This window comes from Pteropus alecto, unplaced genomic scaffold (assembly GCF_000325575.1).
Source record: "Pteropus alecto unplaced genomic scaffold, ASM32557v1 scaffold120, whole genome shotgun sequence".
Classification (NCBI taxonomy): Eukaryota; Metazoa; Chordata; class Mammalia; order Chiroptera; family Pteropodidae; genus Pteropus; species Pteropus alecto.
Window position 1 is genome coordinate 1,585,600 of NW_006430061.1, and position 12,208 is coordinate 1,597,807.

At 35.8% G+C, this 12,208-nt stretch overlaps 1 protein-coding gene across 3 annotated transcripts in view; it reads left to right on the forward strand.

Annotated features, from left to right (window-relative positions):
- The window catches only part of SOX6 (SRY-box 6), a 394,559-nt gene that overhangs the window by 310,311 nt on the left and 72,040 nt on the right, over nucleotides 1–12,208 (forward strand). For all 3 annotated transcript variants that reach the window (XM_025046393.1, XM_025046391.1, XM_025046392.1), the window contains 2 exons: nucleotides 3,817–3,966; nucleotides 9,474–9,657. In XM_025046393.1, the coding sequence (XP_024902161.1) occupies nucleotides 3,817–3,966; nucleotides 9,474–9,657 (334 nt within the window). The remainder of the gene's footprint in view (nucleotides 1–3,816; nucleotides 3,967–9,473; nucleotides 9,658–12,208) is intronic.

The following is a 12,208-nucleotide window of genomic DNA, read 5'->3' on the forward strand; positions in this document are numbered from 1 at the left end:
TTATCTTAACCATAATTCATAGTTACTGTCTGAGCATTTGTTTAATATGTTTCTCTTCCTAGCTCCATAAAAGCAGGGGCTATTTCTGAGTTGCTTGTTATACCTCTAGTTTTTAGCTCAGTGTTTAAGTTAATAGTAAGCATTTAGTAAAGATTTGTCATTTAACAAATTCATCGATGCTGGAGATGTGCTTGAAAGGTGCAAAGGTTGGTTCAGCATATATCCATTTGTACTTTAAATGATAATATTGGAAATGAGAGCTAGAGAGTTTTTCTTCTAGCTCCAATACTAACTAGTTATATGATCTTGGGCCTGCTGTTTCTATTCTCTGGACTTCAGCTCATCAGTAGAATGAGGAGGTTGGACTAGACTAAATGATCTGTTAAGGTTCTTTTAGTCCTAGGTGCCATGTATATTATTGTTCAGCTTACCAAAATTTTAATGCTGACTACTTTATTAAAACTGAATTAATAATAAAGGTGGAATACTTTTAGCCATAAAATAGTAAAAGCATTTCTGAAAGTACTCCTATAAAATATGAGTGATTTTATAATTTTGAAAAAATATTTAGCTAGGCTCATTTTTACATGCATGCACAGCATTTATTTTATATATCTTGGATAAAGAAACAATTCAATATCCCAAACAATCACTGCACATTTTTCAAAATTGAAATGAAAAAAGTCTATATTTACAAAAACAGCTTTACCAAAGTTTAGATGTTTTTAGGACTTTGGCTAAGCCTGTTATAAGCTTTACTACGCTGCTGATTTTTAAATCGTCAACTGTGTTTGAAAATGAATATTCATTATTATTATGATTATGACTATGAACTATGATCTAAGAATCCTACGTAGCATGACATTTTTGTAAACCCTTACATGATAGTTCATCGGAGTTCAAGAATTTTCTAACTAAAGCTATTTATTTGAATAACTATTTTATGTTCTTTAAAGAAAGGATGCAGTTGCAGTTAGAGAAACTTTAAATTTACAAGTAACTAGACTGAGAAGAAAAATTGGTACTGCTCTGTAATTACTGATTAAGCAGTAGAATTTGTAAAAAAGTTTAAGACAGGTCAGTGAAACTCACAGTTATTGAGCAGCTCTCTAGTCAACATTTTAACAAATGACTTCAAAAGAATCATTTCTTGTGAAACAATATAATTTAATTTGGACTAAATTTATTTTCCCTTTTTTTGACTCAACACTGTAAAATTATTCATTACATCTATGATAAATATAATCATATACCACTTCTGATGTCTCATTTATTTAGAGAGAATATCCTTTCTAACATCCAGTGATTTTATATACTGTATGTTAATTCAGAAAATATTGATTGGTTATCTTTAGTTGCAAGGCACTATTCTTGATGCCAGGTATTAAAAATAATTAGGTTGATTGTGACTTTAATAAGCTTATAGTCTATCTAAGATAATAAGACATACGTGCATAACTAAACACAAGGTTTAAAAATGTGAGAAGCACCACAAGAAAGGTATAAATCAAGTGTTATGGATCTATATCTTACATCTCCTCCAGAGCAATATGCTTGTTCCAAGACACTGAATCTGCCTCAGCATCTAACACAGAGCCTTGCATACAGAGCATATTCAATTAATGTTAGCTTAGAAGATGTGGTATCTGTGAAATCATTTTCTAAACTTGTACCTATTCACCAAATGAGATTCTTTTTATCCAAGTCAGATCGAAAGTCTTCAATCCGAAAAAACATGATACTTGTATCTAAAATAATATATTTTGTTAGACAGAATGTGAAAATTTTGTTTTCACGAGTGCCTCTATCTTTATAGCGGACTCTATTTTCTGATTTTATTTCAAAAACTCATTCTATTAAATCTTATCTGATATCCTACTGTTCATTTTACGTAGATCTGTAAGTTATGAGGAATGCGATCATACTTCCTCATGACTCTCTTGTATCAGTGATCACAACCCACAAGGAACTCCGAGGAATCACAACTCAGAGGAATCTCAGAGTTCTTGGGGGTCTTACCTCTCTTAGGTATAACCCACTAGAAAGAGATATAAAATAAATGGTCATCCAAGCTTTAGAGGAAGCAATGGATACTACTCTATTTCTAAAAAGCAGCTGTATTGTTCCAGCAACCTGAAAGATTGCTGAATTTAGGCAGCCTTTTAAAAAATGGATTTGTTTCCAAAGACTTGTTTTTCTGCTTTTTTCCCACTCGTTGAAGTTCTCTGAAGGACTTGAGATTGAATAAAATTGACTTTCTTCTGATCTTGTGAATTATTGGGGTGAAATGAAGGCATGAATGATGTCTAAGGACTGTTGCCTTCCTAAGATTTCATGACTCTTTAATACTCAGTGGTAGGGCATTTGCTCATGACACCAGCTACTACGTAGCCAACGCTTTTTCAATTCTTCATCCTTTCCACTCCTTCCAGTATAGAACTTTTCTACACTGGCTTAATCCAAGCAGAAATTTTTCAGAAGCTTCACTTGTGCCCCTTCTGAAGATACCTGGCTGAATTTCAAAGGAAAAGGATACAACAGAGTAAAAAGGAAACAGAAAAGAGCGTCCCTTTTACTCCCCCAAGTTCTAGCAGTTTGACTGACTCTTACTTGTGAATTTTTCTTGCCACTTAGTCATTGCACACACAGAATTATGAAACTTTAATTTCTTTAGAGGCTTGTTATATTAGAAAAATTGTTCCAAAGAAAGCAACAATCATGACATAAGCACATCTGGCTCTTGCAAATTATTCTTTATTAAGCTTTCATTTAATTACATGTGCTGAAAGGTCTGTTTTTGATTACTGTAATTTTTTTTTATTTGTCCATCTGAATGATAGTAATGCTGGAAATTACATACAAACCACCTGTTTTTTCTCCCCTACTAATGTGGCAAAGTTTGAGCCATTTTCTCTGTGGTTGATGAACTAGGAAGCTTTCTATTTATTATGATAGAAATAGGACTATCAAGGTAATGGCTTAATCTCGATGACAAGAAGAAAAAAAATATTTGAATGGAGTTTTCAAGCATTAAATAGTTTTAAGATTGAGATGTCTGAATTCTGGTTAACTAGCAGATCTACATATTCATTTATTGCCAGTTTCACCCAAAACCTAGTAAATTGACAGTTAACGATTTAACATCTTGTGCTAGGAAAAAGAAGCTTGATTTTTATTTTATTATTATTATTATTTTGTCACAAATCTGGCTGTATTCTCTTAAGGGGTCTTTTATATGCTGCTTCGAAATAAGACCCTGAGGAAAGAGTCACTGCCATTGAGCCTCAGGGATCTTGAGGGCAGCACCCTCCTCACCCAGGAGGATCGGCATCCCCAGGGAAGCCTGGTCAGTACTGAATGAGAACAGTGTTCTTCCAGGAGTCCCTAGGAACGTTCAGATTCCTTTCTTAATTCATGAATATTAAACTTTCAAGAATGGACATATCAACATTTAAAGAACTTTTTATAAAGATTTTAGGTACTAGAAAGAATCTCCGAGACTGTTTAGTCAAATTCATTTTTGTACAATGAAAGACACTGAGTTCTGGAGTGATCGAGTCCTTTGTTCACGGTCTTAAAATTATTGCTAGAAGGACCAAGGACAGAACGATGACACCCCTACCAGTAATTGTTCTTTCTGTCACATTATTTGGTCTTTCTGATTTTCCTCTTTAAAAAAAAAAATAGTGAAAGAGAAATTGCAAGGCTGAGAGATGTAGTTATCTAACAATACGGTAAGTTTTTGTTTGTTTGTTTTTTTGGAACTCCGTTTCAGCTACATTTAAAGAGATAATGTTTGTCTTCCCTGTTTTGCAGCAGCTCTATGCCGCTCAGCTGGCCAGCATGCAGGTGTCACCTGGAGCAAAGATGCCATCAACTCCACAGCCACCAAACACAGCAGGGGCAGTCTCACCTACTGGGATAAAAAATGAAAAGAGAGGGACCAGCCCTGTAACTCAAGTTAAGGTACTTGCTTTGCAGGATTGTGGAAACGGTTTGGAAAATAGCTTCACAAGAAAGGTAGTGAACCAGGCTGTGTTGGGAATAAACAGCAGGAAGCACAGCAACATAAAGGATCCCCCAAAATGCTCCTCTTTATGGTAAATTTCATGATTGAGCACTGAGAAACAGGTGTTTCCCTTTTGATAACAATAGTGCCATATTGTGAGATCTTTACCTAAATCTGCCAACTCACTTCTCAAGAGTTTTTCCCCTTTGGAGTCTAGCTTTTATTTTTTAATGTTTATTGGCATGAGTGGCCGTGGCTTTATTACCACCGTTTGTCATAGACTTGCAACACTTCTCTCAAAGTTTCTTAAACACGAAGAAGGATCTCAAAACTTTAGATTTAAAAAAAAAGAACAAAAAAAGAGCCTGGTGCTGGGCTTTATATGGCTTGTTGATTAAAGATCTCACCTTCAAAAATAGTTAGAAAGGTTGGCTTTGAAGAATGATGGTATCATTACATAATCATGCTTCACGTCATATAGTTGTAATGAGAGAAAAAGGCTCTCCCAAGTTGTTACTGGGACATTAATAGATACTTTTTCTCACTGATTTCAGTGTCTTAAAATGGGGCAGCCAGGACATACTTAGCGACCGAAAGAAATTGGTGATCCATTCCAGCTTTGTGCTGCAGCTGGTACCTATAGGTGGTACCGGTTGGTTTTTATGATTGCCTTTCCTTCCTATATTGAAATAACAAATTCAAACAGCTCACAGAAACAATTGTTTTGTATAATTGACTTATCTATTTAAAGAGGTATACTAAGCACAGATGGATTACTGTAATGTGCACAGAGTACTGCATTTGGAGAAAATTTACAATTGTTAAATCTTCACATGGAAAATATCTAAAGCCAACAAAACAGCATTGTGTGCTACAAACTCACTAAAATTGTTTTTTTCTCTAAAATTTGCAGATAGGAATTCGGAGATTTCAGAAGAGTTGTTTAAAAATATGGATCCCAAATACCAAAGATAAAAAAAAAAAATAAACATCATTGAAAGAAGTAGTTTTGCCTGTGCCTTACCCAAAAGAATTAACTAAATGCCACTCATGCTCTTAAGTTCTCCAAAGAAATAGATGGACATTTATGCTTTGTTGTTAGAAATATTGAGATATGACAATAGTCAGTTTACATTTAATAAGATCACATAACTTATGGAAACAGACTATCTATTTTTGTGTTCTAAGAGTTTCTATTTGTGAATAAGAGTCAGAACACTACAACTCAAACCAAAGCATTTCATTTAATTATACTTGTTAGGGTATGAGCATATCAAACATCAGGGACTTGAGGTATTGAGTATTAGGTATTTTAACATGAAAAAGTCGCTTTATGAGTGAGTTGGCCAAATGGAACTGCACCAAACTAAGCCTTTACTGGATGAGTAAAATGTTCCCTGGTTAAATTCACGTTTATATCTGCTTTTACCATTCCAGCTCTGTGGGCCAACTGAATTTTATTACTCACTTGACCACATGAAAATTCTTAGGGAGTTCTCTATATAATTTGACTTAACTGTATTTTATGTTAATAACAAAGGAAGCATTTCTTATCCTTATTAGTTTGTTTATTTTATGCATGGGTAAAAAATATAGACCGAGACATAAAACAAATGTTTTAAATTTTAAAAATAGCTTCTCTCTATTATTGAAGAAGTTCTGAGAAAAATCTCATAGTTTTCTAATTGGTAGAATTATGGTCATTAAAATACTCGATGTTTCTGTCTATAGTCATTGCTTTCCCTGAGTATATAACATGACCGCATTGCAAAGGACATAGTTTGCTGAAGGTAACAGAAATAAACACAAATGGTTTTATGTACCTTCTTTTCCCCAGAATTTTTATTTGCTATAATTGTCAACATCAGAAGTTGGAATGCTTCTGTTCAAATGTCAGTTCTGCCACTTTTACCAGCCTCGTCACATTGGGCAGTTTACTTCCTTCTGCTTTAGTTTGTCTCCTCCATAAAATAAAAGTTAATATCATTATGAGTCTTACATGAGATAATACATCCTCTAGCATATAATGAGTATTCCATAAATGTTAGTATATTGATGATGATGATGATCTGACGGTAGTAAATAAGATGGTGGTGGTGATGGTAGTAGTAGGGCTTGTGATTGACATTTCTAGATGTATACCAAGAGAGATCCTAACAAAATACCTAGAGGATTTCCATTTTTCAACCACGATGAAGGAACAGAGACCAGATTTACTCTCTCAGCTTAAACAACTAACACTCAGGGTAAAATATATAAAACAGTGGTTTTCAGACATTTACAATAGAAGTACAGAATAGTCGTTCCTGACAGACGAGAAATAGGTAAGGCAAGCACGATAGTTGTTTCAGCTTACTCTCTAGAGAGAATTTCCAGGCAATAGGACAGGGAGGGGTACCCACACTGAGTTTCGCAGCCTCCCTTAGTAAAGAGACATAGTTTGGAGTTTAGGGATGCCCAGGTAGATGGAGTTTGTGAGGCAGTGTACGAGAGAGGAGAGAGCTGCACACTGAAGAGTGCGCACTGAAGATCTACAGAAGGTTCCCCTGCATGTAGCTGAGTATTGATCGACATGCATGATATGTGGGAGAGAGCTTTCTGAGGCCAGGGGAAATACCAAATTAGCAGACAAAACAATTCTGAGGTTCACAGAGGACTGAGAATGGTTTGTATTCACATTAGCCAGAATGTAAATATCTTCTGACAAATGGGACATCAAGTCCATTCCTCAGAATGGTATTATTTGAGTAGTGGGGCCAAATTATCCCTAGATTAAGAGCTGCTCTGGACTTGTCTAACTAATCTTAAAAGTTAGAAGGATCAAATTGTTCTGTGTCTCAGAACAAAGTCTACAAATATTTAAAGGTATGCACAAACTCTGACACCCAACAACATCAAATTTATGATGTGTAGCATCCATTCAATAATTACCAAGCTTTCATAGGAGCAAGAAAAGAACAATATTGAGGAGAAAACTCAATCAATAGAAACAGACTCCAAAATGACATATATGATCTGAATTAGTAGATAAGACGTTAAAAAAAAACAAAGCCATCATAAAAGACTTACAAGTATAGCCAGGTGAGGAGGAAGGCAAATCTGCTCCCTAAAAAACACCTACAAAGTTTCTGTCAGGTCAGGGCAGGCTGTGAGGACCAGCAGCAGGCCTGCCATTGTGGAAAGGGATTTACGTGATTGGGAGTTGATATGCTTCCCATGCCCAGTGGCATTGTTGGTGGAAGTGGTAATTATTGAATTGTAAAAATAAATAAATTAGGGTATATCCAAAGCTGAATACAACCAGATGCTATTAATTCCATATGTTCAGGAAGGTAGAGGAAAACATAAGCATTATAAGGCAAGACATGGAAGACCTACATTGAATGTCGGGAGATGAAAAATACAGTGTTCGAGATAAAAAGTACACTGGATTAGCACTGTTTGAGATTAGCAACAGATTAGACGTTACAGAATAAAAGATTAGTGAATTCAATGACATAACAGTAAAGCTATCCAAAGTGAAATATATGGAAAGGACACAGTGCCTGGGAGGGACATCAAATGACCTAACATATGCAACTAGAATGCAAGAAGGAGAAGGAACAGAAAAATGTATTTGAAGAAGTAATAGCTGAACATTTTCCAAATTTGAAGGGAACTCTGAACTCAGATATCAAAGTTCAGTGAACCCCAAAATAAAGAAACATGGAGAAAATGAACTAAATATCTAGCATATGAATCACTATTATTTAGATATGCATAAAGGAACTAACTAGTCTAAATACCTTTTGAGATCAGAGCAAAAGGAAGTAACTTGAATAAGCATATTGGATAATTTTAACATTCATAACTGTGTTTCCTACGAACCTATACCATGTCTGGGTAAAAAGAAAAGAACATTGCCACATAGATGAGCCTGATTACCTATTTCCTACCATGACCAAAACAAAACAAAACAAAAACAAAAACCCTAAGGCATCACTACATTATCAAATGACTTATTTTCTCTGATAATATAGTAGAAAAAGGGTCTGGGATTTGTAGTCTAATAAACTAGAATTCAAATTTTGTCCCTTCATGTATGGCTTTGGGCAGTGACTGTATCACCCTGTCCTCTTCTTCCTTTGTAAATTTAAAATAATGTTACCCAACGTCATAGATTTATTGATAGTTAAATGAGCTAATATATGTGAAAATGTCTAGCATAACGCTTCGTATGTAGTGGCTCCTCTGTGCATGTTATTTTCTTTTTCTAATTCTTTCTGGATAGTATTTTCTGGCATCCTTTTTTGTTTCCTCTTAAACAATGACCATCAGTACTGGAAGGGACCTTAGAGATCAGCTAGAATCAGTCCTTTTCTTTCTACAGAGGAAGAAATTGAGCTCCATAGGGGTCACAGTTTTGCCAAGGGGAAGAGTGTTCTGTTTCCAAGCTCTACTGTGTGTTTTTAACAGTGACTTTAAAAGCAAGTTCTCTGTGCCTTCTCAGGAGCAAAATAGGAATTAACATTTGCTGACAATTTTATTTTAGAACACAATAATGCAAATCTTAAAACTGAACATTTAAATGAATATGCTCATATTACACCAAATTTCTAGAATGATGGAAATGTTATGGGTGTTTCATGGCAGGATAAATGAGACAAAATAAAGGCAAGAAGCTTAGCTTTCAAGCTCCTGGTTAAACTAGAGTTACAAGCCAGATATTTGAATACAGTGCTCAGTATAGGGCAGGCGTCTTAAAATAGACATTCTGTAAATATATGGAGCAAAGAATATAAAGAGACATCACTTTAGACATGAAAAATAAATTGCATGTAGCATGGTATGTAAAACATAATTATAATGTGTGCTTGCTCTTTGCAAAAATTAATTTTAAACATGAATAGAGACCAGAATATAGACCATGAAGAGTGCCCACACCCAGAAAGCCACATAGAAGCCATGCTGTGGCATGCGGTTCCCTGGGCAGAGGCCCAAGAGATCAGAAGAAGGCCTTCCGTGTTTCCATTTTTAAAGTACTTGCGATTGTTTGATTTAAAATATATATTAAAAAATTAGCTGCAGAGCCTATTTATAGTTCCAGGAACTTTTTAGAGAGAATGACACAAAAGCACGATAGAACTGCAGAAATTTTAAATAATTCTTTGTAAATGCCCTAGGTTAATTTAGATCCCTGAAAACACATTAGGAAATTAAGCTGTAATGTGAGCTAATTCAGATTTTAATTTGGCAAAAAGAATGATCCAGCTACACAGTTAATGTAAATAGAAGCATAACACAGGGAAATTAATGAGGTTTCCTTCTGATGAATCTTCAAGGAGGTAGATAATTAGCTTCTTTTGTTATTATCGTAGGAGAATGTGGCATTGTCTCTGAGGTGTAAAATAACTGTGGCTTACTAAGTGATAATGTGCTTCATTTGTCTTTTTAAAAAATAATTATTTATGTTAACCTCTTCTAGGATGAAGCAGCAGCACAGCCGCTGAATCTCTCATCCCGACCCAAGACCGCTGAGCCTGTCAAGTCCCCAACCTCTCCCACCCCGAGCCTCTTCCCAGCCAGCAAAACCAGCCCTGTCAATCTGCCGAACAAGAGCAGCATCCCCAGCCCTATTGGAGGAAGCCTGGGAAGGGGATCCTCTTTAGGTAAATGGAAAGGTCAACACCAGGAAGAGACTTATGAATTAGGTAAAAGAAAGCAAACCTGTTGAGTCATGACTGATCTTTATTTCCAAAGTGTTCTTAGTCCAAGAAAAAACATAATAAAGTAAAATCTATTCCACTGAAACATAACTCAATTTGGTGTCTTGGATGATTAGAACTTTGGGGAAAGGCCATAATGTAAACCCTGATGGGATGGGTTCTTTAGATGATGATGAGTTAGATCCAGCAAATCAGAGACTTAGGAATTTTTGTGTTTGGTCAGTGCTTTGCTGCTAAAGTAACTCTGAGCAGAAGGAGTGACTATGAACCCTCCGAGGACCTGACCTCAAAGATGCCTGCCAAAACTCCAAGATTCCTTTGAAATTTTATATTTTCTTTTTAAAATGTGTGTGACTTTTACATCCAATCCTATATCAGTTTGCATTAAAACAAATATGAATGACATGTTTCAGTGACACAATATGAAATAAAATTGGAATCATATAAGACATGTTATAATGATCCTCTGGCTTCTCACACTCTCTGATATATTGCCAGTTATCTCTAGGAATATTCATACCCCAGTGTGAGAAGTGTAGAGGAAAAATATGGCCTTTGGCATCAGACAGACTTTGACTAAGAGCCTTCACCTACTACCAGTATGACCCTGGGAAAGTTATTTAATATTTTTGAATTCGATTTCCTAATCTCTGAAAAGAGAGTATTATTAACTAGCTCATAGATTGTTATGAGAATTAAAAGATAAAAAATGCATATAAAGTGCCTAACATGGTATCTGGCACCTAAAAAGCATGCAATTTAAAAACACTGGACTGAATACCAACACATTTACATATAATATACAACGAAATAATAAATATGAAAGTATTCGTCAGTAGCAGAGTGCCAAATGTCTTAACATTATTATTACCATAGTCTTTAAGTCTCCTAATTTTTAAAGACACAGAGATTTAAAGAGATTAGGGACTGGAATCAGCATTTCTGCACCATATTATCTTCCTCACGTTATTGAGTCCTGGAGCCCGAAATGCTTATTATAATAAAATAATGTGTAAATGTAGCCATTTACAGTTTAAAAAACATTTTGCCTATCTTATCTCATTTGACTTTTCACAGTAATCTTATGAGTTAGGTAGTGTAGTAATATTACCCTCGTTGTAGAGTAAATCATGGCTCTTACAGGTAAAATGACTTACCCACAGGCATGTAGCTATTAATCAGCAGAGCTAAGACTAGAATCCAGGTCCTCTCACATATAACGGTGCTGTTTTGAGGAACTCACAGTTGGGATATTTGCTGAACTGTGCAGAGCCTAAGTGAATCTTCCTCATTGAAATTGGCACATTAGGAACCACATGGCAGCCTATTCTAATTTGAGTCAGGATGCCTCTTTCCATGGCCAGGAGGTTTTCAGCCCAAGTCAGTGGTATCGCTGTGGAAGAGAGAAGTGGATCATTTCCAGAGTGTGAATGCGATTGCTGGATTGTTGGAAGTTATGAGATGACCAAGAGCCAATAGAAGTAAATAATAGACTTGATTTGAAATGGGCCTCCTATAATCTGCTTCTGAGTTTTGTTTGGAAAGCATTTGCTTGCTATTCTGAGCATCATGAGGGACAAGGATGACTATGTCACAGGCCCTGTTCTTGTGGGATTTATACGTCAGCAGAGCATATTTCTTAGATCATGGCCTAGAAATAGGCCGAAGTAATAGCCCTCTGGTCCAGACAATATTGGATAGAATTTTTATCAGAAAAGCTGCAGAGCAAAAGGTGTGAGTTTTCTATACTCTAAACAGTGACTGACTAAAAATTTTTTCCATAGATAACCTTGGGAATATTTTCTAAACTCAAATGCATATGCACATGCTCTGCACACACATGGAAATGTGTGTGAGCTTGACTATAGTCTGGTTTCCTCTGTCCTGTCTGTGTGAGGTGTGTGCGTGTGTGTACACACACACACACACACACACACACATGTGCTATGAAATGCTCATACCACAATACAAACAAGTGGATCATGTTCAACTTTACCACAGCAGCTGAAATCTATCAGTCAGCAAGCAATGGCTTTCTTTTTGTCTAGAATTGGAAAAGATTATCTAAAGTATTAAGTTTAACCTATAGTAAAATGCAAGATACGGAGGAAAATTAGTCAGTTTAATTTTGATTTTTTTCCCCACTGTGTTGCATAGAATATAATGAAAGTAAATACTTATCATTACTTTATTTGAAGCTCTGTACTTATGCGAAAACTATTCCCAGTCATACAGCCTCACTATCACGAAGGCAGGAAGCTGAGAGCAGTGGGTGTTCGGGTTGGGGGCAGGGAATGGGTTGTCATTCTCTTGGTAAATAACTGAGGCAGCATGATGAGTAGAATGCTTCATTAACCAGCCAGTGATTGGGGAATGGAGAGTGTGGTGTATTCCTTCACACAGCCCCTCCCCTCTCTGCAGTGGACATATGAACACAGAGATATAGATGTCACTAAAGTACACATGTAGACTCACAGATTTTTCTGCTAGACTC